The following is a 27,758-nucleotide window of genomic DNA, read 5'->3' on the forward strand; positions in this document are numbered from 1 at the left end:
CGGACTGGACCGTGTCCGCTCCCGTCCGCCCCGTCCCGGCGGCCGGCGCAGCCTGCCCAGTCCCCTTGGCGGGGCCACGGCCGCCCCGACGGCGCCCGGGCTGCTGCATCACCGCGGCCGCCACCTGGCCCCACCGCGAGGCATGCGCAGTGCGCCCCGCGCGGCCCCGGAACCCCGCTCGGCGCGCTCCCGGGGCGGGGCGCACAGCCGCCCGCGCGCCCCCGCGCCCGCGCCCGCGCCGCCTCAGCATCCTTAGGCCCCGCAGCGGCCCCGCAGTCTCTGGAGCGGCCGCGCCCGCCCGGGAGGCTCCGAGCGCAGCGTCTGGGCGCGCGCGCCCCCCGCGCCCCCTGCCCGCGGCCGCAGCATGCGCACCCCGCCGGCGTGACCGGCTCCGCCCCAGCCCGGCCCGCGCCCTCCCGGCCACAGCGAGCGAGCGAGCGAGCGGCGCCCGGAGCGATGAGCCATGGAGCCGCCCGGCAGCAGCGCCCGGCGGCCGCCCCTGGCGGGCTGCAGCCCCGCCGGCCCCCGCGGCGACCCCGCCGGCCCGGAGCCGCGCCTGCTCCTCGCGCTGCTGCTGCTGCTGCCGCCGCCGCCTGCGCTCGCCGCCTCGCCCGGGCCCCGCGCCTGGGGGGCCGCTGCGCCCCGCGGTGGGTATGGCCCGTGGCCTTCGCGTCGCGCTCCCCGCGGGCCCCGTGCGCCCGGGACGCGTCCCCGGCTCGGCCTTGCGTGCCTGCCTGCCCGCCTCGCCACCCTGCGGGTCTCCAAACCCCGTCCTTGCCAGTGCGCTTCTGCAAGTCTGTTTCTGCGGCATGCACCAAAAACCCATCCCGGAGACGGTCGGTCCCACCGGGAGGAATGGAGCCGGTTCTCCGGCGATCTCTGTGCAACTTGAGGGGGCAGCCAGAGCCTGGGGAGCGCAGGGAAGGAGCAAGTTGCTCCCGGCGTGCTGGAGCCCTCAGAGGAGCGTGGGGAGGATGGGGGTGCTGATGATGGCATGGGTGGGTTCCTCAGATTTCCTGCCCAGTGCACCCACTGCGGCTGGGATTCAGGTGAGCGAGGCGGACTCCAGGGACCGAGGAATGAGAGTGCAGGAGACGCACGTTGGGCACGACCTTTGGTTGTGATTTCTCAAAATGCTTGTCGTTTTAACGATTAAAACAGTATGATGGTCAGCACGCTGGCGATTGGAAACCAGCGGGAGCAGAAAGCTGACCTTGGTGGGAAAGATTAAAAAGAATTTGGAAAGCTGCCAGCCTCCGTAACCTTCTTTGGCGAAGGGAATTTTTGCTCCTTTCAAAGTTAGAAGAAAAGAGAATTGTCCATTTTGTGGAATGGATCAGTTAACCTTCTGTGTGCAGGCAGGCAACCCTCAGCTGTCTTGGGAGTGTCCTGAGCTCCCAGATGGGATACTGCGAAGCAGAGGACAGTTGGGCTTTTGTAGACTGGAGGGCTGGAATGGCTCGTTTAACTCCCCGCTAAGTCCGTGTAGCCCCGTCCCCCTCATACTTGGACTGGAGAAGCTGGGTGCATGATTGCCATATGCGGTTGTGTAAGCCTTTATGGCTTACCAACCTATCCTAGGCCATTTCACGCTACCCTAACTTGCCTTTCTGCATCTGCACTTTAAACCTGCTTAGCCATGGAAAACTTTCTTTATGCAATGGATGGAGAAGTGCCCCCTTAGAACTTATGTATCTGCGGGGTGTCTATGTGTGTGTTTGTTTATGCTCCCTACCCCACCTCCCCCCAGCTCCGCATTGGAATGAAACTGCAGAAAAGAAATGGGAAGTCCTGGCAGATGCAAACGGTACATTGCCACAGAACGGTAGCAGGGACACCAGTGACAGCAGTGCAGTGCAGAGAGAAATCACGACGCCTTCGAGACTCATCTATTACATCAACCAAGACTCCGAGAGCCCTTATCATGTGCTTGACACAAAGGCAAGACACCAGCAACAGCATAATAAGGTAGGCAGGAGGCCGGGCGTGCGAAAGTTCCTACCAGCAAGAGTTACCCTTGGAGTTGGTTTTCTGCCAGCATCTGGTTTCACAGATTTTACTGCAGCGTTTCATTAAGAAAGCGTTCGTTCGGTGACTGGGGTGGGGGTGGGGTGGGGACCCGGGAGGATTAACTGGAGATCTGCTGGGATAGGGTTGCCGCTGGTTTTCCTTTTCTGACTCCATCAGGACTCCAGAGTTTGGATGCCCTTAGCTGAGATGCGGCCCAGGTGGCTTTCAATGCGCTGGGCTCTGAACAGCAGGGAGAATGTGTCCATGGTCCTGACTGGCTCCTGGGAGCCTTGGAGTGACCCTACCGGCTGAGCCTCCTGTCCCCCATTGCATGGACACTCCTGTCCATTTAGAACTGAGTATTTAAATCTACTCTTTCTTTCTTGAATTGACAAGTACAGTGGAAAAAAATGATTGCTACGATGTTTTCAGGAAGTTAAGAATTTGACATTCTTAAGATTACCCAGAATGGAAAAGTGTTGTTTGTGTACCCTGAAGACCAGTTTTGGTTAATGTCACCCTTTGAGACTCAGTCTGCATTGATTGTGAGCTGTTGTTTACTCTCAGGTGGATTTGGAGCGTGGTGCTGATTTTTGAAAAGTTATTCCATGGGAGACAAAGACATTGAATAGCCAAAGAGTTCAGGGACCTTTTTCCTTGCTTCCTAGTATTTCTTTGAATTTGGAATATTTTGGACCTCAAGCAGAGTTACACGGTCAATTTTCGCTACCTGTGTTTTTTATTAGGAGCAGAACATAGGGCCCATATATTATATATCTCTGTATCTGCTCCATTAAGGAGAGCAGTGACATCTGGAATTTAAGAAAAGCATCTGTGTGATTTTACAGCATTGCTTTTACTAGTTTTCTGAAATATAGGTAAGTGGTGAGAGAATTTACCCACATTTTGTAAACAGTGGCCCTCCCAAGGCTGTAAATCAGTTAATATAACATTCAAGAGGACCGAGATAGTTTTCTTTTCTTTTTTTGGTCTTTTTGAGATAGGGTCTTGCTGTGCGGTTCAGGCTGGCCTTGGGCTCACTTTGTAGCTCAGGCTGGTCTTGAACTTGCAATGATCCACCTGCCTCAGCCTCCCAAGTGCTGGGATTACAGGAGTGCACCACTGTGCCCAGCTCAAGACAGTTTTCTGAGCACATACTTCTTTCCCCCTGAACTTGGTGGGGAATTAACTTTGTTTTGCGTTTTTGGAAAGCTGCTGCTGCCTACCTTTGCTGAGATAATGGGTCTCTGTTCTCTGCCAGGTCTGCTCCAGAAGTCTCGCTCTGATTTAGTGGGCTGCCTAATGCATCACGTCTACCCATTTGTCTTATTGATAGGAGGAGTGGGTGTTACATGCAGGAGACATCTCAGGCCACCGTGGTGAAAAGCACTGAGGAACATTTTTACAGACTCCAGCGCCTTTGCACTGGTGCTGGAGGAAGACAAAAAACTGTCTCAGAGCTCTGTTTGTTCAGTTTTGGCCCTGGGGATTGAACCCAAAACTTCTGTGCTGAGCTACATCTTCAGCCTTTTTACATTTGTCTTGAAAGGGGATCTCACTCCGTTCCCAGGCTGGATTTGAGCTTGTGGTCCTCTTGCCTTAAGCTCGGAAGCAGCTGGGATTGTAAGTGTACACACCACCCTCCACCCCAGGCTTTCAGAACCGCTGGTGAAGAAATCTCCTCCTGCTCAGAGGCGATGTGAGGGGAATTTCGGTGGAACGCTCCCTAATCCAGGAGTCGCGGCTGTGACTATGCTTGTCTGTTTTGCTTGTGGGCTGTGATTTGATGACACCGTGTCTGGGTTTCTGTGCTTATGTAGAGCAATACACTGCTTAGCATAGAGCCAAACTTGCTATTGGGGTGCTCTAGCCTCTCACTGCCAGCCTGCCCTGGATGTTGGGTGTCTTTTGTACACTTGGAAAGAATGTTTGAGCAGAAATTATATTTGGAGCACTTTTATCGTTTCTCACTTGATTAACTCAACCAGCATTTCTTGTGTGTTTCTTGCGTGCAAAGCTGTATACCAAGGACCCTCAGATAAGATAGTGTAAGAATGAAACAGACAGCCAGGTGTGATGGCACTTGCCTGAAATCCCAGCACTCGGGAGGCTGAGGCAGGAGGATCAGGGTGAGTTCAAGGCCAGCCTGAGCTACCTAAATGAGATCCTGCCTCCAAAAGAAAGAAAAGAAAAGAAAGAAATGAAAAAAGACATGATCTGCCATGTAAGAGATGCACAGATGACATAAGCAAGATTTAAAAATGTGTCCTCATGCAGGTGTTAAAGTGTCATTTTTGTTTACTGCCTGCCATTCAATTTCCTTTTGTGTTCTGGGGTTGCCCTTTACTTCTGCCTTTAAGCATCTCTTGAACGAGGGGTCAGAAAGTGTTCCTATGCTTTCTATCCTAGCTGAGGGTGACTTGCTTAGGAAGAGTGAGGAGAGACACCCCGGCAGGCACTCCTGATGTTTCATGAAAGCAGTACAGGATTTCATCACCGGGGTACTGATTTTGTGTCTGTGCCCTATGGGCCTCTTTGCTTGCCTGGGTTCCGCTGCACTGAAGCAGATTTTAAGGCATGCTTCGGATCTGCTGAATCACTGTGCTGCTGTCCGGATCCCGGGGTGGGGGTGGAGGTGGGGGTGGGGGCGGAGGTGGGGAGCAGAGCTCCCAAGTGCAGGTTTCCGGGCCAGGCCAGGCATCTGGGTTTGCAGGGGCTTCTGCTTACTTAGCAGCTGTGGAAGTTAAAATGCTTTGAACTCTTTGGCAATTGGGGAGTTTAAAGGCAGACTGTGTCAAATAGCTCTGTGCAAACTGGTATTTCTGAAAAGCCTTCATTTTGTCAAAGAGAATGTTTAGAAATCTTTTTCATTTGCAGATAGGTGGTATATAACTTATTGGCCAAACTATCTTTCTTTCTTTCTTTCTTTCTTTCTTTCTTTCTTTCTTTCTTTCTTTCTTTCTTTCTTTCTTTCTTTCTTTCTTTTTCTCTCTCTCTCTCTGTCTCTCTCTCTCTTCCTTCCTTCCATTCTTTCTTTCTTTCTGAGACAGGGTCTCACTTTGTAGTGCAGGCTGGCCTTGAACTCATGGTGATCCTCCTGCCTCAGCTTGCTGAATACTGGAATTACAGCATGTACTACCAGGACTGGTGTACACTATGCCAATTTTGAGAAAAATGGTATCCTTAGGAATTATGCTGGGATAATAGTCATAAATCAAGACAGTCTGGAGGAGACAAAGAATTTATGGACCCCTTAGATCTAAGTGATTATGATTTTAATTTTTGTTGCTTACCCAAAATCTAGATTTCTTTGTAGAAACAGTTATTTTCTGATGATTTCCTATAAATTTTCTAGCCACCTAAGAAGCCAGTTTACTGTCAATCACATAGCAGTATTAGGGCCTGAAATGGAAAATTTTAATTTTGTGTTTTATCTTGGAATATCTGTCTGGTCTTTGTCCATTTCCTGTCACACAGCTCCTCACATGCATGGTGTCTGGAGTGACAGTGTCTGTCTTTCTTGTATGACAATGTGGTAACCTTGGGTGGCTGCAGGATGTGGCCTGCACATACTTAAAGCATCAGGACATCTACCCTCACCCCAAGAGAGAGGATGTGGGTGTAAACGGTCCCATCCCCATAGTGAAGCTTCTCCTGAAGACTCAAAGGCCTGGATTCTGGGGCTTCTGTGCAGCAGACCAGGTTGGGGTTCTTGGAGCACGGTGGCCCAGAGAGGACACAGAGGCTGTGTCTGTCCTCTGAGGACTGTCCCCTCGCCCCTCTCCCATCACACTGTCCTTCTGACTTCGTAATCGTCTTTATAATAAATCAGTAAATGGAAATAATTGTCCTAAGTCTCGCAAGATGCTGTTAGCAAATGAATTGAGCCTGAGGCGGGGGTCCAGGAGCCCTGACTTCAGAGCCCACGAGCAGCACTGACTGCTACCTGGGGCTTGCGATGGGTGCCTGCAGGCTTTAGGCAGGTAGCTGTCGCCCGCAAGCCCTGACTCTGTCTCCGATGTCAGTGTGAGAACTGAGCTGAAGGAGCCGGCACTGGCCTGTGTGTCGGGGAATCCGTGGGTTCCTGGGTGTGGGGGAAAGCCCCTCACATCTGGCGTCAATGTGTGCGAGGACAGAGAAACGAGAACCATGCCACTTTCTCTCTTGGTGATGGGGATTTACCCTTTCACTTGCACAGACTGTCGTGAGCCTAAGTGGAAGAGCGGGAATACGAAATGTAAGCATTTTATTAGCCAGTCTTGCAATAGATCAGTAAACTGTGCATTTCAGCATCTGGAGAAATACCGCATCATTTATTCACTCTGGGATAACCCTATCAGGTCAGATTAGGGAAGTTCAGGAGCCTTTTCCTGAAAATTGTGGTCAGCAGTTACTTGGCTTACATCCTGTTGCCTTAGGATTTCTTTTTCCCTTCAGCTAGGGAAATGCAAGGGAAGGTCCACTGTCTGGGGCACAGCAGGGTCTGGGGCAGGTGACCGAAACTTTGGACAGATGTCAATGGAATCTTTCTAACAAAATTAACGGCTTGCTTTGGAGTGACGTTAGGTAAAGAGACCTTCGCTACCCCTCACCACTCCAGATGGAAGAGTGAAAAGAGGCAGAATGTTAGTTAATTCCATGGTAAATCTCATGGTTTCTGTTGTGGAGGTGTCCCTGCTAACTTACTTATGTGAGCTTGATTAGTCCACAAATCTGAATTGTCTCAGGGCCCTTGCTTAGACTTGATAGAGCACCAGCACTTAGGGTATGTTATAATCCAAGTTTTTGTACTTGTTAGCAGCCTTTCCATCATTCCAAAATTAGGGTCTGTAAAATTCAAGCTTTTCACGGTTTTGCTGGCAATCCCTGCCACATAGTGGTCTTGAATGAATTGGTGAGTGAACACTCACAGTGTGGTGGTTTCTGTAAAATTCCATGTTGTAGTCAAATCAAAATTTAAAAAGAGCCCCGAGATTCTAGTATGCATCCCTAGCACTGTGCAGGGGAGGTTGGAGGGTGATTGTGGCCTTGAGTTTTTCTGCTGCGTAAGCCGTGACTGGACAGTTACTGTATTTTACATTGTTTAAAATAAAACAAACATATCTGTATGGTAGCCTTGCTGTACCCATGATTTTCCATTAAGCACTTTGAGTTGCTTGGGGTCGATTGTGAGGAAGAGGCGGAGTTCTATGGTACAGCTATTGGTGGGGAACACACCCACATAGTTTGTAGTACAGTATTATTTTTCTGTTTTATCATGCTGTCAGTCTCTTACTTTGTCTGATCCTAGGTATGCACACCCAGGAAAAGGCATGCAATCTGTGTGGAGTTTGCTATGAGCCAAGGTTTGAGGCTGGAGGTCCTGGTCTGTGTCCCCTGGCTGTGATTCCGTCACTGCCACCGACTGTTCATGGGCTGACCAGGAGCTTCTGGCTACTTTCTGCTATTGTTCGAAATCGTGCTAGGATAGAGCGATGCGTGTCTGTCCAGAAATGTGATTTCTGGTAGATCAGGTTCACTCTGTGGGTGTTCAGTTTGGTTGATTCCAGTTATGGAATATCTCTTTCCAGGGCTGGGGCAGCTGGGACAGGTAACATGTGGGGGTCAGAGCGCAGGCAGCTGTGTATGGCTCATGTCTGTGCAGTGACCGGTTCTAAGAACTGTGGGCACTCAGAGAGGGAATAAGCTTTGCCCTCGGGAGTCAGAGAAGACGACCTCAAACAGGAAGAAATGGGCTGGCCCTGAGGAGCCCTTGGAAGATAGGTTTGGTAGGAGGTGGAAAGAAACACAGGGCAGCAGGCCAGGGGCTACAGGTACCCACCTGGCTGAGGGCAGCTGCAGGACCTCGCAGGTGGGAAATCTGAGTCAGGCAGTGGCTGTTATGCTTGTAGCCAACCAAAAGAAAAAAAGAAATTCCTGCTTGATCCTCCAGAAACCCCAAGGAAAGCTTTGACCAGGCAGCGGCTTAGATGTGTGCTTAGTGTCTGTTATGGATTGAAAACTGGTGTTCAACTTAATGGCAGTTAGTTAAATCACCATGCTGCTGAGCTAGATGCTCCACCTGTGAGGAAAGTTGCCAGCATAGATTCAGACGTGGAGAAGGAGAAGCTAGGCATTAATGTGTTATTGCATTGAGGCGTTGAGGCATTGAGGCATTGTGGGTTCTCCTACGAGTAGCTTTTGAGCTGTTAGGTTCTCCTGGAGAAGCTCTGGTCCTCACATCGAGCACTGCTTCCTGGCTCCGGAGAGGAAGATGTGTGCTACTTGGTCTCCAGGATGAACTCATCACACTAGCTTCCGGACAGGTACTCAACTGTGCTTGTCATCAGAGGAGCTTGGGACCTCCAAGTCGCTGAGGATGGCTATGGTGCTTTTCAGGAGAGCCCTGGTCTTTGTTGTGAGTGTGACTTCGCGGCTCCAGCATAGAACCCTCATCCCCACCAGCACAACTCCTTCACCATGCTGGCATAGACTTTCTGGCTTCCACCGCTGACCTTTGGGCCTTCCCGGCATGGATCCGTGAAAGAGACTGGCGTGAGTCCTTCTTGTGGGCTCTGAACCTCCATTTGGACTTGTGGGAGGCACTGTCATGAGCTCTGGGTCTTCATCTGGATTCATGTGGGACATTGCTGTGGAATTTAGGCCCTTGACTAAATGTTCTATGTTTTTGGTATTGTGGATAGATTTCCTGCATTTTCTTGTATTAACTCTGGGTGTCCATCATAAAACAATATTATAAACTCCATGTCTTGATTCTAATTGTTCTCTGCACAACCCCTAACTACAACAGTGTCTCACAAAGGGCTAACCATTAGGAAGCAGCACACAGGTGGGGTTTGAACTCAGGTCCTTGCCTGTCAGAGTCTGTGCTGGTGGGAGAGGGTGACGAGAGCCGTGGGAAGGAAGGTGGCAGCTGCTGGAGATGGGGTAGGTTTGGGGTTATCCCGTGTCGAAGGGCGAGTCCTGGCAGTGTCGAATTGAATGTGGCCTCTTGGGGACTTTGCCTTCCGGCAGGAGGGAACAAACCATGAACATAGTGACAACAGCAATGTCATGAATCAGGCACTGACAAGGCACAACTGTAGGTGGTGGCAGTGGTGGCATGCGTGGCAGTAGTGGCTTTAGGTGAAGAGGAGCAGAGAGCCCTGCTGGCAGGCTTGTCTGTCTGTCTTGCCACGAGGCCCCCTCAGCCATGTTATCATGCAGCAGGGCCTCTTAGGGGCCGGGCTGTGGTGCTCAGTCATAGCAGCAGACACAGCCCTGGGCACCCACCCTCCTCTGTCGCTCTTGTTTGCGTGGGCCTTGGAGCTCGAGCCCAGCTTTGGTTCTTCTGGAAGTTCAGACCTTTCCATCATTCCGCCCTGGATTCTGCAGAGCTGGATTCTGCAGAGTTGCATCCCTGGAAGTGTTACTGCAATGTAGACCCTGACTGCTGCTTTCTGGCTCTTTGTGCTTGCCGGTCGACTCATTCCTGTGAACGTGGAGCTGCCGGGGCAGTCTGTCTGCACTGGTTCTCAGGCTTCCTTACCAGGGTGGGCTGTTGTCCTTCGGAACGGAGCCCAGGCGCCTCCGGCCTGTGGCACTGCCCCGGTTGGTGGCCCTGTCTGGTGTGAACTGGATTAGCAGGAAGGGCGCTGTCCTGATTTCCCACAGCGGCCCTGCTGGCTTCCCAGCCATCTGAGCATGAACTGAGGAGTCAGCTCCCTCTCTTGTCTCCTCTGGCTCCTGCCTATAAATAGTTGCTTCTTCAGTCCTGGATCTGCTCTCCTCCCTTCCTCCCTCCACCCATGCTCCTGTCAGCCCCTCTTGTCTCTTTCTGTGGCCGTCCAGCAGCCCCACTGCTGACAGGTGAATCTCCTAGGGCGTGACGCCTGTACCCCCACCCGACAAGCGTCACCCAGCTGGGTGGCTTTTCCTCGTGCATGGGGTTCTCTGGGGACTCCCACTGTCCTCTTGCCATACCTCGCTGCCTGCCACCTTCTGCTTTCAGTGTTTTCCAGGCCTCGTCCTCCAGAGGTTGGTGCAGGGCGGCTGGCAGCTCTGTGCGGAGGATTCCATTCCTGTCTGTCCACCCTCTGTCCACCCTCCGGGCCATGTGGAGAACCCTTGTGATCAGTGGCAAGAGCCTCACCTGCAAGGAGCAGGGTTCTCAGGCACAAACTTGGTCCAATTTCTGTCCAGTTTCTGCCTCACAGGAGCCTGCCATGCCCACCTTTAAGACGAGTAATAATTAATTGCTTCCGAGCATTCGGAATGGAAATATTTTCTTCCTTTCAATGCTTCATGCATACAAAGCATTCAGTCCCTGATGAACACAGGCGCCCTTTGGCCGTGTAAGGGACTCATTCATTCATGCAGAGCCCGTGGAGTGTCTGAACTGCACTGTTTTACACGTGAGTCTATGTGCTTAGGGATTGTATCAACTCAGTCAAAGACTAATGGAATCTAATGTTAGGAATTGATTATGAAAGCAGTAGACCCAGTTGCTGTGTTTCACTCGTAATAATGTGATGGTAGAGACCAGCGTGTTCATTCATGGTGAACTTGAATAAAATTCTCCATCACCGGGCACCCGTTCCAGAGCAGCAGTGAACCAGCCCGGTGTTTTGAATGAGATTTGTTATGTAGGTGTCTCCTTTGGCTAAAGAGTGGGCAGGAAGAAGCTAATTTCCTCCTCTAGAGCTTCACAGTTTGATAAATTCCATTTCTGCTTTCAGTTCCATTGTGAAAGATGCATGTTAACAAGATCTACCTTAACTCTCTGTGCTTTTCTCTTTAAAAAAATTTTATTTATTTATATTTTTTATTTAAACCCAGAATTTCAAAACATTATACTGTTTTTCTAAGCCACCTATACAGAGATGAAAAGGACGGGAATTCAAGCAGGTCTCCTCTATGGGTAGGCGCTAATTACCGAGTTGTTAAATTCGACTAAACCAGTGAACAGAGCTATAAATAGGACCCGTGACAAGTGACCATCCTGCTCCTGAGCGCTGAACTGTAATTAGTCGAGGACACTCACCCCTTCTCTGCATGGCAGTGTCCACTCAAGGGAACTGTCCTGCCTCATTTTTAATTCTAGGTGGGGACAAGGTGACACATGCTTCCGGGTCACCTCCTTTGCCCTCTATGGGGCTAAAAGATTATTTTAAAAGTCATCAAATCTAAGCATAGCTAGAGGAATGTCACAAAATAGCACCGCAGGACAGTGGAGAAATTGGTTTTGAGCGTCTGCTGAATTCTAGTGTCTGGGCCAAAGCCTCCTTTCATGTGGTGTGGACAGTAAATAATTTATTATATCACGCTGTAGTCTGGGCCACTTAATTGGGGCCTTCGGACTGTCGTAATTGTCAGTAGGCCTGCTAATACCTACCTAATACATGGGCTAGCGGTACTGCAAATGGGATCCATTAACCATGTAAGCCAATCAGGGCTCAGCGGAGCCTCCTTTCCTCCGTTCCCTTGCTCTGTACTTTTCAGCTAAGTGAAATGCTTTAAATCAACTTGCAGCACATCTCTTCCTTGGTAGTAATAAATATAATATATAGCTTTTATAGTATTGGAGCTGCAGTTTTATTAAGACACTGTCACACACACACACACACACACACACACACACACACACACACACACATGCATGCACCCGCATATAGATAGACTCACAGCATTCTCAGATTATAACTACCAAGGCGGTTATCAGTTCTTTGTTTGGATGAGGAGACTGAATCCTAAGAAATCAGGTCAGTGGTCCAGGCCCTGTGAATTATGGGAGTGGCCAGAATGAGTAGGACCCTGGCTGCCTACTTCAGGCGCTGGTCTTGTCTCACTTTGCTCGGCCAGGTAGGGAAGTTTCTGTTCCTTTTGGCTTCCTGTCCTCTTGGCCACAAGGACCTGCATGATGACCTCTGGGCTGTGCACACGTGTTCCTGGGCATTCCCCACTGAGCAGCTGGGATTTAATATTTCCTCCCCCCGAACAAGTACTCTAGGTGAATTTCTTATTTAAACTGCTGGCATTTGTACAGTATTTGGCTTATCCACTTACTTTAATTTTCTTTTTCCTCTGTCTTAGTCTCTTCCTATGCTAAGCAAGGTTGGTCATGTTTGGGCTTTCTAAAACATATGTCAGATGTTTGAGCCATTCTAGAAATAGCTTTTCTGTTTTTGGAAAATATTTTCTTATACTCTGTATGAATATGCAGTAGGTCTTTAAGATAAGCTGAATTTGGTAAGAACTGTCTAAGCAGTGCTTTATTTTTTTACTAGTTGAAGAGATGACATAATATCCATTTTGCCAACATGCGAAATGCAGTGTAACCGGTGTTTCTGCATTGAAGTGATATTTCAGCTCAGGAAATTGGCATTTCAGTGATCTGATGTATCTCTGTGTGTGGCGTAAACATGGTTTTTGCAGGCTGTTTGAAGCGTCAGGAATTGCTGTCTGACTTTGCTTAGTGCTTCGTTGGTTGCATAGTAGAGGACGTAGCCTGGGATTTCAGAGTCAGGGGTCTGAACAGTAAAAACTGACAGAATAATGGGGTCCAAAAGTGTAACAGATACTGTGAAAGTGGAAGGAAAGAAAGTGCTCTAAACAGTGTAATGGCAGGTATAGTGTGTAAGATAGGTGATCATATTACTGCATTTCTGCTGGAACACTGAACAGAAGGATTTGCAGTGTTTGAGTGTTTAGCCACTATTTATGCTTTGATTTTTGTGACTTTGGCAACTATTTTTTTAAGATGACAATGAGTAATGTATTAACTACCGAGTCTATGATGATAATTGTTTTGGAATTCGGTATTGTTCTACCCTTCTTTTCTATTTTTTAAAATTTTCTTTATTTAAAAAAAAAAAAGAGAACATTATACAATATAGCAACCATTGTTAAATTTCTTTCTTTCTTTCTTTTTTTGTTAAATTTCTTTCATTCTGTGTTGAAGACCTGTATTGTTACTGTTTTGAGCCTGCTGTTGTTGTTTATGCCTTTAGCGTTTTGTTTTTCTTTTCAGACTTTTCTTTTTTAAATAAAAAAAAATTAAAATAAAAAAAGAGTCAGGGGTCTGAGACCTTCAGGGTTATCAGCTACTTGGATCGGGCAAGTTGCTGAGTCTCTCTGTACCCTCTCCAAGTCCCAGCTTGCATGCTTGCTTGTTTCGTTCCTTTCTTTCTTCCTGTCTGTATTTCTTTCTTTTTGAGACAGGGTCTCCCTATGCAGTTCAGGCTGGCCTTGAGCTCACTTTGTAGCCCAGGCTGCTCTTGAACTCCCAGCAATCCTCCTGCCTCAGCCTCCTGAGTGCTGGGATTCCAGATGGGATCCCTCCACGCCCTGCTCTCAGCTTCTTTATAAACAGGACGGTCTTAAGAGAGCCAGCTCCAGAGGCCGCGGGGGCCCTGCTCAGTGCCTGGCCTTGGGAAGCACTCAGTAACCAAGACTTATCACTACTGACCAGAGGGCTAGGAAGTCCAAGTGGTAACTGCTCTTTGCGAATCAAAGATTTCTTTTATAAAAAAGACAAGAGAATGGGCTGGGGGTTTAGCTCAGTGGCACAAGCACCTGCCTGGCAAACACAAGGTCCTGAGTTTGATTCCCAGTACACCCCCCCTCCCCTGCCCAAATACAAGAAGACAAGTTTAGTGGTGATCGTGAAGGTTGAGGGTGGTTCCCCGGTCTTCTGGTTTTGTGGCTGCAGCCCCCGAGCCATGCTGAGATACAGACCCAGTGCTTGTGCGCTGGGCGGGAACAGAAGTTTCCCCAGATGTCCGCAGGTAACCAGGGCACTGCAGGCGTTTAGAGTTTTAGAGAATCACAGGGTGAAGTATTTTCCACTTGGGGCTAATTGTCACTGTGGGTACAGTGCCACTCCAACTACTGGTATTTAAATAGCTGCATCCCAGTAATGCCCCAGTCAGACATCCATCCACCTCTGTCCCCCTGCCCCTGCTCTCAAACCAAGCCCAGCCCAAGAAATGCAGCTGCTGATGATTCTCTGCTTTGGAGCAAAAAGGAGCAATCATGGAACCACGACCGAAGGAGCAACATGTGGGTCTCCTCACTGGAAGGGCGGCTCCCGGAGGAAAGATGTGCGGTCTCCAGCTCTGTCATCTGGACACCGGGCTGTAAAGGACTGTGCTGCGGCCGGGACCTAAAGTCCTGTGCACCCTGAACGGGGTCACAGCCGGGTTCCCCCTCTTGTGTCACGGCTCACAGGAGATAGTGAGCTCCCCCTGCTACTGATTGGACTGTGTTCCTTTAGAACCGCAGTGGAGGACAGTTAGGTGATGTCCTCTTGTTATTGTCTTTACCGTAATATGTAAAATAGTTTTCAGAAATGTTTCCTTAGCGTGTTTTTCCTTTCCAGTTAATTATATCTGTGTTTTTCTTTTTATTTGTTCTTTTATTTGGTGGTATTAACTCTTTCAAGACCTACTGATGGCTTTAGCATTGTTAACCATGTAGTGTTTATAAACTCTCCTGTCTATCAGATTTTTTTTCTTTCTTTTTTTGTTTTTGTGGTTTTTTTGGAGGCAGGGTTTCACTATATGGTTCAGGCTGACCTTGAACTCACTGTGCAGCCCAGGATTGGTTTGAACTCACAGTGCTCCTTCTGCATCCCTCTCCCAAGTGGAGACATTTAGTTTCTCTCCAGCTTAGTGTTTCTCGGATGTTCCCCAGGACGGCCTTATGTTCTCACGTGTTAAACGTTTATGCCCTTACTTGAGTGGGATGCTTGCCTGGGATGTCAGGGGTAGGAGTCTTGGTCCTTTCCTGGAGAGCACAGTGGCTCTTGAGACTCACGTGCCTGCTGTGTATCAGGTCTCCCCTGCATGTCGTTAGGTGGTTCAAGCTGAGCCCGTCCAAACTGCGGTCCTTACACTTGACTCCAGCCTGTCCCCGCACATCCTTCTCGTCTGCATAAAGGGACGGCGTCCCCATGAGCTGTCGATCTCCTGCTGCCTCCAGAAGCTGCTGGTCTGCCCCTGTGCCCCTCTGCCGGTGCGAGCTCCCGGAGTCACCTCCAGCCGTGTGTTCCGGTGTCTTCTCAGCTCTCTCCCCCGCTCCACACCTCGCCCTCCGTGCCAGCGCCTGTCCGTTCTGCACACACCCAGGAGCGTGGTCCTTTGCTGTCCCCTCTGGGTCACATCACCCTGCAGCTCAGCAGCCTCCTGGGACCTCGCCTGGCTCAGGGTGGCTTTGTCCTTCCCGAGGTGGCTAAGAAAATGAAGCTGTCACTGGTTACCAGGATTGGAGAGCAGGAAGTGCTTGTCATGTTATTAGATGTGCCATTACTTTTACTGCTGGGTTCAAGCTATAACAATCCAGCTGAACATAGTCCAGGACACCTGTCATCCCAGCAGCAAGGGAAGCTGAGGCAGGAGGACCACACGTTTGGTGTCCTGGGCCACTTAGTGACTTCATGAGACCTTGTCTCAAAATAAAGGTTGGTTTGATCCTCAGTACTAAAAACAAAAACAACAAACAATCAAACACCTAACTAGCTTGCCTATTTTTAACTCACATTTTAATTTAAAAATTTGGTTTTCCTGATTTCAAATCTTAGACCTTGCGGTGAAATAATTAGGTCATGTTTTTAATGAGAGTAACAAAAAACAAAACAGAAAAACAGCACCCAGAAGCACTCAGCGACATCATGAGTATTCAGAGTTATCTCTCGCGCTCCAGAGATGCTCCCGCAGAGTCAGTGGTGGGGCATTGGTCCTGTCTTACCGGAGGAGGAGGCTGGGGTTCCTCAGCTCGCCCGGCAGTGGAGCAGGTGAATGGATCCGGTGTCGTCGGGAGTGAGGATCACCTGGGTTTTCTCTTTTGATTTATTCGGTTGATTTTTTGCCACGGAAGGGGTCCTTCCTTCTTGGTTGCTGGGGAAATTGCTTGAGGATGAAGAAGAGAAGCTTCGCAGTGGTGACAAAAGTCTTCAGGAATGTTGTGGGTTGCAGACGTGGGTAAGGGTGGAGAGAAGTAGGTTATGCTGGAGCTTTGGGGCTTCCCAGGGAAAGCGTGGCCGCAGAAAAGTGGGTACAAACTGAGACAGGATTTCGGTACTCACGCTGCCGAAGCAAGCGTGCCAGCTGAGGTGCTGAAAAGAAAATTGTTCGCAGGGAGTATTTTTGTTTGTTTGCTTGTTTTGAGACAGGGTCTCGCTATGCAGTTCAGACTGGCCTTGAACTCACTTTGTATCCCAGGCTGGTCTCAAACTTGTAACAATCCTCCTGCCTCACCCTCCCGAGTTCTGGGTTATTGATATGTATCACCCTGCCCAGCTCACCAGGAGTATTTTAAGAAATGCTAGAAACAGATTTATTGTGAGTAAGACAAATGGGAGTAATGTTGGCGAGAAGGAGGGCCAGGAGCTCAGTTCTCGCGTGAGTACAACCTGTTTCTGTGACGCTGAATTTGCCTTGGAACCTTTTAAGTGTCCATGTCTGGGGTCCCAAGTACAGTCGTCCATTTTCAGAGGATTTTCATCTTCCTGGACTGAACACTAACTCCCCATTCCCTATTCCCCAGCCATGGTGACCCCACCCTACTCTGTGAACTGGCCTTCTTTGTACCTCCTTCATGTGGAATTGTGTCATATTTGTTCTTTCATGACTGGCTTATTTCACTTACCATAGTGTCTTCCAGGCACACCCACTTGGTAACATGTATCAGAATTTCCCTCCTTTTGAAGGCTGAATAATATTCCATTTCATGTCTCTGCTTCATTTTGTTTATTCATTCATCCATTGATGGACCCCGGGTTGTTTTTGCCTTTTGGCTTTTGTGAATGAGGCTGCTATGAATATGAATGTCCGAATATCTGTTGGGATCCTTCCTTTAATTTCTTCTGAGGATGAAGCCAGAAGTTACATAATAGTTCCATTTTTAGTTTTTGAATAATCACAGAATCTCGGTATCATGTTGGTAATGTTCAACATTTCCAGCATCCTCACTACCCTAATGCTCTTGAGTTTCTGTGTTTTGTCTCTACGATTCTAATGAGCGTGAAACGCTATCTCATTGTGCTTTCAACTTGCTTTTCAGCACTAATTAGTAATATTGAACATCTTTTCATGTGTTTATTGGTCATGTGTATATTTTATTTGGAGAAATGTCTGTTTTGTGGATTCATAAGATATCCTTATGCATGCTGAGTAGCAGTCTCTAATCGATCTACGACCTGGCAATATTTTCTCGCCTGGGTTGAATTTTCATTGTGATGATGTCACCCTTTGGTATGCGAGCACTGTACATTCCAGTAATGTGTAGTGTATTTTGGTGTCATCCTCAAGAAATCATTGCCGAACGCAGTGTTATGAAGCCTTTTCCCTGCCCCTCAATTGTTTTCTTAAGAATTTTGTTGTTTCAAATTTCATCATCTGTTTGGGTCTTGGATCTGTGCTGAGCTGACTTTTGCCTGTGGTGTAAGATGAGGGTCCGCCTTACTTTCTGTAGCACTGTTTGTTGGAAACGCTGGGGTTTGTCCTTCAAATGGCCTTGGTACTCCTGTTCAAGGTCATTTATGTATATATGTGAGGGTTTATTTCTGGGCATCCTACCCCATTCCATTGGTATTTATGTCAGTGCCATACTGTTTTTATTACCACAGCTTTTTAGTAAGTTTTGAAATGGAAGTGTGATCCCCACTTCTCCCTCCCTCTCCCCCTCTTTCCTTTCCCTGGTCCTCCCTTCCTTTGCTTGTGCTGGGAAGGAACACAGAGCTCCATATGTGCTGACCTTTAGCTCCCACCCCCATTGCCACCCCAAGCCTGGTTCTTTTTTCAAGATTGTTTTGCTTTGGGGAGGGACTGTGTTCGGGATTCCATATAAATTTTTTCATTTCTGCCAAAAATGCTACTGGGATTGAGGCATCGCCCTGAGTCTGTAGCCTGCTTTGGGTCATTGGTATTTTAACAACATTGAGTCTTTGATCTGTGAATACCAAATGTCTTTACATTTATTTGTGTTTCTTAAAAAAGTTTCTTCCAGCAGTTTTCAGTGTATCACTAGTTTGTCTCCTCGGCTCTGTTTTTCCTAAGTATTTTATTCTTTTGGATGCTTCTGTACCTGGAATTCTTTTCTTAGTTCCCTTTTCAGATGTTCATAGTTAAAGAACAGAAATGAAACTGATTTTTGAGTGTTAATTTTGTATCTTTGTTGTATTTTGTTTTGTCTTTTGAGACAAGGTCTCACTGTACAGTTCACACTGGCTTTGAATTCACTTATGTCACCCAGGCTGGCCTCAAACTCACTGCAATCAGCCTCCAGAGGCTGGGATTACAGGCATGCACAGCTATGCCCAGTTTAATTTTGTATCTTGTAACCATCAAATTCATTTATTCTAGATTTTTTTGTGGACTCCTTAGGGTTTTCTACTTTTAAGATAGTGTGATCTCTTAACAATGATAGTTTTATGTCTTGCTTTTTCATCTGGATGCTGTTTCTTAATCTCGCCTGATTGCTCTGGCTAGGATTCCCATGATTGTTGATTAGAAATGGCAGTAGTGGACAGCTTTCTTTTCTTTTTTTTTTTTTCACTTTTTTATTTTTTAAAATTTATTGAAAGTAGAAATTCAAAGTCTTTGCTTCTAGAACCACCAACAGCTCACCCATGGATGCACTGGACAGGCTCAAAATGTCCACCTCCGCCACCAAATGTGATAGCTTTCTCCCATCACGGAGTCTTGTCCCACTGGTACTATCCAGACACCATGTGAATGTTTATAGAGTACATGTGTAGGACATTTGCTCAGAGGGAAGTCATAAGTTGTGTGTCCCTCCCACAGTGACCCTAGATTCCTGTTGGATGTGTTGTGAACAGAGAAGCCACCTGGCCACCTGCTCTGAGCACACCCCTTTAAATTTTCTTTCTAATCTTAGAAGAAAAGCTTTTTGTCTTTCATCATTCAGTGTGATGTTAGCTGTTGTAGCTTCCTGTTAGCTTTTGATTTTTTTAAAAAAAGGCTTGGGCTGGGGCCCTGGTTCGGGGGTAGAGCTCTTGCCTTGCGTGTACAAGGCCCCCGAGTTCAATCCCCAGCACCAAACAAAACCACCAAACTAAAACCCAAAAAACAAAACAAAAAACCCCTGACTGGCCGGGGGTATAGCTCAGTGGCTCAGTGCCTGCCTGGCAAGTACAAGGTTGTGAGTTTGATTCCTGGTACCAACAAAACAAAACAAACAGAAAACCCTATAAAACAAACAATCAAAAGACAACCAGAAGATTAGATTATGAATGGAATGATTAATCGGTTGTATATTAGGTAGCGAATTTGGGGCAAATTACTTACTTCTGTGAATTTAAATGGCTTCATTATTAAAAATAAGGACATTGAATTCGATTTGGGGATCTCAAACTTGAGTGCATTTGGAACCACATTGGTGGGTCGTGGAAACTGTTTTCACTTGTATGTCTGTGTGGGGACCAGAGATTTGCATGTTGTACATCTTGGTAATTTGGACGCGGGTGAATTCATCCTCTCCGCGGCTCAGGCTCACGGCCCTGCACTTCTGTGAGGTCCCCTCCGGGGTGTGTGTGTGTGTGTGTGTGTGTGTGTGGGTGTCCGTGGGGGCAGGTGGGACCTGGCTGGGCTGCTGAGCCTTTGTTATGGCCAGCGATGCCTGCGCCTGTGGAGGGGCTGGCACCTGAGATTGGGGCTCTGTGGGAGCACAGAGGAATTACCCATGTTATTTACAAATGAAAGGACTAGTTGGCTCCTGGGTGGCTTGCATGAGGTGATTCAAGGAGAAGAGAGTTATTGAAAAACGGAAGCAGAGAAGGAGCTGAGGAGGAAATTCCAACAGCAGTGCTGAGAAAGCAGAGTGGAGAAAGGTGCACCGGGAAACTGATAACCGATTCCCATAACTTACACACGTAAAATTAGCGTAAGTGTCTGTGTGAGGTTAAGCGGCTTCTCTGTTATATTTATCTACATGAGCTAAAAATTCAGAGTTCATAAAAGTCTAAAATGAACAGCAAGTCCTGACACTCATTAAAGGCTGCCCACTGTCTGCTTTTAGTTCTTGGAGCATTAAATAATTTACCTCTGCCCTATTTTTAGATTTCCATCAACCTAAGAGATTATTTTGCCTGGCACTAGGAAAGGTGCCTAGGCCACACCTTTATTTTATTCCACTGTATCCTTACTTGTTAACTTTTTATATATTTTGAATTTTCTGTGGCTTTTGGAGTCATTTTATGGCTAACCTGGCCATGCGGAGACCAGTTAGGAGAACACCATGAGTGTCCAGGGTGGAGAGTGTGGCCTGCCAGAGAAAGGTGTGGAAGAAGGCCGGGCCAGCCTGCTCAGTGCCCAGGGTGACGGTGGCCGGGTGTCTCTGTGGGTGGCGGGGAGGTCCCTGCGGGGAGAGCCTGGGAGTGTCCCCCAGGGAGAAGGGTGTTCTGCAGATCGTGGAAAGACAGCTTAGGAACTTCTAAACACAGCCTTGTACTCACTTACCATTCTCATTTCTTCCTGTTTAAATTACAGTTATTTTCTTCTGAGTCACAAAATGACATTTCAGAAGGTAGGGAGAAGCTGCCACTTAGGGAAGAAAGAAAGCCGTATTAAGTATCTTTATCAAAGATCAAAGTTTTGGACTGTGTGGATTTCTTTCTTTCTTTCTTTCTTTCTTTCTTTCTTTCTTTCTTTCTTTCTTTCTTTCTTTCTGTTTTGGGGAATATGGGTAAGCTCATTTGGCAGATTTAGACCTGTGGTTTAATTTCGAATGCTCTCTATGGATATAAATTCAGGAAAATCCGATTCTCCTCAGATGGATTACATTTAACTATCGGAAGAACTGACCACCCCTTTTCTGTGTGCCCCTTGCTTCCTGCTGTTTGGTGGTGGCTGCAGACGATTTTGAAATGAGGTTGAGCAGGTTCTGGGTGAAGGCCGCACATCCAGAGGGTGCCTGCACCTGCAGCTCCGCTGGGCATGGAGCAGGGCTTTTCAGCCAGGGACGGTTTGGGCCCGGAGGACTCCTGGCAGTGCCTGGAGCTGTTTGGGGCTGGGATGCTTCTGGTGGCTTGTGGGTGGAGCTTAGAGATGCTGCTGCATGGGGTGCAGGCACATGCACGGGCCAGGCCCCCACAGCAAGGGAGACCCAGCCTCCAGCACCATCAGAGCTAAAGGCGAGGAACCCTGAGCAGAACACGCAGGCCCGGAAGTTAGGCAGGTGGGAACCATCATCTTTCTGTCCTTAACACTCTGTCCTATGCTACCTCCATTTTCTTACCACGCCAGAAGTCTTGGTCTTTTGCTGCTGTGATATAAGTGCTGCGTATTCTTGCAGATCCCACAATTTTTTTTTTTTTTGTCTTTTTCCTTTTTATTAGTACCGGGGATCGAACTCATGACGGCCTGCTTGCAAGGCAGGCGCTTATGCTGCTGAGCTAAATCCCCAGCCCCGATCCCACAGTTTTTATTGTGTAGGAAGCTTGCTAAGGTAATGTTACCTGCGATGGAAAGCAGAAAATCTTCATATATATGATTTTTAAGTCTTTTGGCCACAATAAAAGTGTTGAATTTATTATAGTCTCTTATCTTTGGAGAAAAAATTCATGCTCTCTCTGTAGTTTTTATTTTGGACTACTTATCAAATATTAATAGCAGGATGTGCTCTGTAATTATGACTAATACTGCCTTGATGTTATTTGCTTATTTCAGTTAATAAAAATATCATCTGAAATACCTATAGTCAAAATAATTTAAAAGTTGTAGAAGTTGCTTTATTTATTTCTTATTTGTTGACATTTTAAAAATACTTTGAAGCATTGTGACTGAAGATTCAAGGAGAATTTCTTTCCTGTCATTTGCTTACTTACATAGCAGTCCAGGGGACAAACGTAGGGAGGAGAGATTTTTTTTTTACAACATTACAACATCTTTTTATTCCTGTATTTCATAAGATAAATTTTACTACATTGGTAAGAGGCTTTGAGGAATGTACTTTATTTAGTAGGATGTGCAATATAACTTAATTTCTGTGACTTGAGATCAGGCCATTGAAATGCAAGTAGATAGTTAAAATCCGTAAGTGTATATAATTTAATTTAATTTACTTATTTAGGTTACTGAGTCTTGAACTCAGAGCCTTTTAATGTTTTTTAAAATTTTGTTTTGTTTTTAAATTTTGAGCCAAGGTCTTGCTAGGGTACTAAGGCGGGCTCAAATTTTGGATTCTCCTACCTCAGCCTCCCAGAGTGCTTGGATTATAGGTGTGCCCCAGCACGCCCAGCTGTATACCTTTAAAAATCTGTTAAAATGAAGTGTATTACACTGTAGGCCTAAAAAAAGTGATATATTTGAAACACTAAAAGCAGTAAGGAGAGCAAACTTCTAAATACAGAAATGAATTTTCAGCAAACTGGAGGTCAGCATTACCTTGGTATTATTGGAATATTTGTTGTATATACATGTATGCAGATGACTTGTGCTTGGTAAGGGAAGTACCCATTTGCTGATCATTCTTAAGTGATTTTAACAAGTATGAAACACGTGAAAATGATCATGTTGGTTTTGAATTCCTTTGGTGATTTTGGTGTGTGTAATGTGTCTTGGATTCCAGAGTGGCACTATCCTAGTGAAAATGTTGATTTAAAAACATAGTGCATGGATGGCTTTATACTAACTTCTGTAATTTTCCTTTTTATCTAAGCTATGTGATGTAAATCCCAGTTGTATCAGTAAGTTTTCTGCCGAATTTACTCTTTTAGTTCTCTCGGGAATTTTTGTCTTATTTGCATAAGCACTGACACTTGTGGGTTATGCCTTACTTAGTCCTACAGTGAGCATTAATTGAAGGGTAGAGCTTTGCCCAATGCCAAGGTTCCTGCCGTGGACCTGACGGCCCCCTCCATCTCCACTTGCATATCTCCTATGCATATCACATGTACAAGGTCCCAAACAGGGCTGCGAATTCCTCCACCACCTCCTCCTCCTACCGTCTTCCCCGCTCACAAATTTCCTTGCTCCTTGTGGTTACTCTGGCCAGATGTTTTGGAGGGCGCTGTGTCACCTCTGTTTTTCCTGTCAAATGCACATGCAGCTCCCACTGGCTGTGTTCACTGTCTGCCCGTGGTGTCCACTGTGCACCGTCTGGCCATGGTGGGTCCAGGACTCTCACGTCTGCCTGCAATTGTCTGTCTCCAGGGTCCACGTGGCCTGGGCTTTTCTGTCCCATCTTGCTCCACACCGTCTTTCTTGTCATCCTTGTCACCACTCTACCACGCTGCCTTTCTCCCTTCACTGCTTACCTTTTCATCTTCTAACCTTTCACACTTCTCTCCTTCTTTCCATTTGTTTCTTGATTGTCTTTACTCCCCTAACCTTAAAACCCAAACTAAAATGCAGACTCTAGAAGACCAGTGCTTCGCCTTGAAACAGTAGGAAAATGTAATTATTTGTTGAGTAAATAAATAATTTCATGCATGATGTTGAAGCCAACGAGCAGGTATATAATCTGAGGAAACTGACATATGTCAAAGTACTATTTTTATTTTTATAGGTCTTCAAAATTCCGTGTAATTTCTTGGTTCTCATTTGGAAATAGAATAATAAATCTAAAACATTACCTCATGAGACTGTCATTTGCTTACTAAAATAAATAGAATTTTTTGTATAATGGTTATGACTCTACATGTTAAAGATTTGTGCGAATACAGGTTGAATGGTTGATATTTTGCAGAATCTGTGGAAATTGCCTGTTAGAGAACGTGAAGTCATACTGAGCCTGCCTTTCCATACCTAACTTTGGGTGACCTACCTGCGCTTTGATTGAATTATGGAACAGGGCATCTCGAGCCTTTGTGTCTAAGAACTGGCCTTAAGAGTGTTACTTAGTAGGTTTCTTGGCACCTGTCTTTCTGTAAAATGAGGAAGTTCATTTTGGTAAGATCCTCAGTTTGAAAGTCACTCTTTCCATCTAAAGGGGATAGAATGCAGCCTATCAGTGATCACATCTAAGGTCAGAATTGAGAGCAGTTACAGAGCCAGGCACAGGTGGGGGCAGAGAACATGCAGTTTGAACCTACAGGGCTATGTGTGGGTCCCTGTAGACAAGAGAGTCCTCACCGCAGTAATCACAGCTTAGGATCGTGCAGAGACTGGTTAAAGAAAGCATGGACCTCACAGGAGGCCAACAGTGGAGTCAAGCCTCATTGTAAGCAGAGCCCAAAAAATTTCTACTTCTGCAAGTAGAAATAACAGCCTGGGTATAAAGCTTCCAACAGTAATCATTGCAGAAGCAATATGTGCTCTGCCTGCGGGGAAGAGTTGAATCAAGAATTTCAAGAAAAGATAGGTGCACTCTGGACAGGTCTGCTCAGCATCCCTGGGTTACAGATTTTCAGCAGTTTCCTAGGGAGGAGGAAATGTATCTACTTCGTATCATTTATGTTTTGCTAGTTCTCACATGGTCAAACAGTTGTCATTTTGTATCTTGGACTCATTCATTCTTAACTGATCCTTCTGTGACCCTTCCTTCATCTTGGAGGCATGTTTTAATTGATGGATCCCAGTAAGTTGATCCCATGTTCCAACCACAAGGGCGACTAGACTCCTCAGGTAGTTCTGGCCTTTGCCTTTTGGTACAGTATTATCATGTTTTAAGCAAATTTTTAAAGAAGGTTGGGTCACGAGTCACAGACATGAAGCATACAGGTTGATGTCTTTTGCTTTCCAAAACTTTTGATTTTTTTAATTGAAATTTATTTAGCGGTGTTTAGTAATTCTGCCAGAAAGACAATGTAGGTTTCTGCCTGATGGCAGAAGTGTGAGCAGAGGGAGGAGCCCTCGCCGGAGTGACGCAGTTTGAGGCTGTAGGAGAAAGAACAAGGTGAATGGTGCCCTGGCTGCGGGATTATTGCATCAAATTAGATGCTACTATTCAGGAAGGGTGCAGACAGAAACTGCTGCCATGGAAACTGTTGTCATAGCTGTATTCCTATGATTCACAAACTCCACGGATGCTAAAGACCACGGCTCTAGTGACACTTGTCATGGGTTACTCCTTTTTGAATAGTAAGTGCTCCAAGGGCTTGTGATTCAGTCTCTCTCTTTTATTTGTCTTTGTCTGTTTTGTATCCAGGAAAGATAAATGCACGGAAGACATTTAAAGTAAATGTCCAAAGGTGCTGTGTCAGTGAGAATGCATTGTGCACAGTCCTCTGGGATTGCTAAATAACCAGGAAGGAAATCCTTCGTTTGCCCGCCCACCTGTCTTTAATACTAAATGTCGCTTTTCTTTTTGATTTCTCTTCTTTAAACTTCAAAAAAATTTTTAAAAAATTAGCATAGCTGATTCGTGATTTGTTGACCACAATTTCTATTTGGATGGTGAGTGCCTGTGTTCTTTCTCTTCTTCAGTCTGACCCTTTTCTGTGTCAGGTGAGAGAGCATTTTGGATCGTGGGAGGGAGAGACACTGGAATCGCTCTGGAATTGGTTAACTTAGAAACAGGCTGATGTTGTGTCAGAAGTTTCACAAATCCATAAAGCCGTGCTGTCCTTGATTTCCCCGATCAGCAGATTTGGTAATTAATTATTGGCAAGGTTTCTTTCAGAGCTGAAGTCCCATCTCTCTTGGCTACATTTATATGGAGAACAGAGTCAAATCGTGACCTGCTTCTGTTTGGGGAGGTGCTGGTCTGTGGCCTGTGGACTGACTGATGGCTCGGTCTTGCTTCTGTAATATTTCTCCCAGACACGACCGATGCTTCCTACATGAAGCCCAATGAATAGATTGCTTAAAAAAATACATCAGCATTTTTGGGTGTGCATGAGTGCACACACTTACTGGTCTCACGAAAGGCTTTATTTTGTGATGATCCATCATGTTTATTTCTCACCACAGTCTAAATTGCAGTTTAACACCCCAGAATGGAAAGCATCCTGTGTTTAATTTTAAAAGTGTCTATTAGCAAACGCTTAGAAACACTTTGTAATTTGCTCCTATTAAAGCAGTCCCGCTGCTGTCCCAATTTTGTTCTGCTTTAAATGTAGAGAAAAATGTTCCCATATGCTGTGGTCAACCCTCTCTAACCCCCAGAATCTTCCTTCCTGAAATTCAAATGCACTTGTTGTTTGTACTCCAAATTTAATAATTAATTGTGCATGCATAATATGCAAATGATATTTACTGTTATTATTTAATTGGTGATTGCATTTTTACTTTGTCCTGTCTCGTTTCATGTCTCTAGCCAGAAGAAGAACTTTTTGCTCTGAATCTTAATTCTGCTATATCTTTCATCTGCCATAGTAGCTTGCACAAGCGGTGGCTGCCCAGCACAGAGCTGTTAATGGGTTGGCTGGTAGTACTGGGCATTGGAACACGTCAGGAGGAGATGTGATGATATTCTCTGCCACGAGCTGCCTATTTAAATGCAACTTGGTGAGAATGTTCAGCAAATTAGCTTAATTTGCAAAACTGCCTTCATGCAACATTAGCAGCTGTTTCATTTCTTAGGAAAATGATTCATATTCTTTTAAAGACATACAATTTGAGCAAGGTCAAAACATAATGTAAAATGATAATTAGTAATAAAAAATATAACACTTGCAGTTTGCTAAGTATAAATGCACCCCGAAGTTTGATGGAAGGTCGCCGGCTATATGTGAAAGAATTTTAAGGTGGAGCTAATACCTGTCCTCAAATGTTTACATGATCTTCTCTTTCATCCCTTTTCTCCTGCTTTGTTCCCTCTCTCCTTATTTATTTATTTGTAAGCATTCAGTTGTATTTTACTTAAGTAGCTATCATGTCGGCCTGTGTTTCTCCGGATCTCTTTCCTAACTTACTGACCTCTTTCAGTGGGACCAGCCTTTTTTAGGAACTTTCTGTTACACTTTGAGTAATATCATCATCCTACACATCTGGGTAGTAAGCTACTATTGCTATTTTGGTGACTAGGAGAATGTGACTTAGAGGCTTAAGGACTTCCACTGTGAACTTGGCTCTTCATACTAAGCTGAAGTCTTGTCTTTGTATTTCTTTCTTTGATTATAACAATGGACAAAAACTTCACTTCTTCTGTCTGTGCCTGTTCAGTATGGTTTTCTTTTATAAAAGGGTAAAACAGGTCTGTCATAATAACTTCACGGGCTGCTGTCTTGTTTTCTGTAGATGTGACAGATATAGAAGACATGATAAAAATATGGTATTATTATTTTTTAATAACAACCAGTATATGTGATCATTAGTATGCTAACTTTGAATGAAGAATGAGAACCAGATGACAATCACAGGTGGTCTGTTGATATTTGCTTCTGGACCTAGAACTCCTAAGCTGTATTCACTTATTTGGATTTTCACATTATACAGAAGCTGATTTTTTTTATTTTTTTATTTTTTTTTTTGTCTTTTTCCTTTTTATCGGTACCGGGGATCGAACTCACGACTGCCTGCTTGCAAGGCAGGCACTTATGCCGCTGAGCTAAATCCCCAGCCCCTGATTGTTTTTTTTAATGGCTCCTTATCATCTATAGAAGTCAGTACAATGTGACTTAACGTTCCCTAAACTCGTGTGTGTGAATTTTAAGTGACAGTTTATGAGTGTTTAATTGAGTGGGTTGATGGAGTCTGTGTCTCCTGCTTTTTTTTTTGTACCAGGGACCGAACTCATGACCTTGCATCTGCCAGGCAGGCGCTTATGCCGCTGAGCTATACCCGTGGCTCATCTCCTGCTTTTTCACATGAAAAGAAAAACGGGCTGGGGATTTAGCTCAGCGGCGTAAGCGCCTGCCTGGCAAATGC

At 46.2% G+C, this 27,758-nt stretch overlaps 1 protein-coding gene and 1 non-coding gene across 3 annotated transcripts in view; one reads left to right on the forward strand and one right to left on the reverse strand.

Annotated features, from left to right (window-relative positions):
- The first annotated feature begins 236 nt into the window (after window positions 1-236).
- The window catches only part of Adam23 (ADAM metallopeptidase domain 23), a 148,334-nt gene continuing 120,812 nt past the window's right edge, over window positions 237-27,758 (forward strand). Inside the window, exons 1-2 of one of the 2 annotated variants that reach the window (XM_063237349.1) lie at window positions 237-647; window positions 1,751-1,968. In XM_063237349.1, coding sequence (XP_063093419.1) covers window positions 464-647; window positions 1,751-1,968 — 402 coding nt within the window. In that variant the 5' untranslated portion in view covers window positions 237-463. The remainder of the gene's footprint in view (window positions 648-1,750; window positions 1,969-27,758) is intronic. The other variant, XM_063237348.1, reaches the window with a different exon arrangement.
- Window positions 18,738-18,861, reverse strand: LOC111758172 (small nucleolar RNA SNORA11). Its single transcript, XR_002792399.1, has one exon. It is a non-coding gene; the product is annotated as a small nucleolar RNA SNORA11 (small nucleolar RNA).

This window comes from Cavia porcellus, unplaced genomic scaffold (genome assembly GCF_034190915.1).
Source record: "Cavia porcellus strain 051 isolate PalLab524CR breed Dunkin Hartley unplaced genomic scaffold, mCavPor4.1 scaffold_26, whole genome shotgun sequence".
In the NCBI taxonomy this organism is placed as follows: domain Eukaryota; kingdom Metazoa; phylum Chordata; class Mammalia; order Rodentia; family Caviidae; genus Cavia; species Cavia porcellus.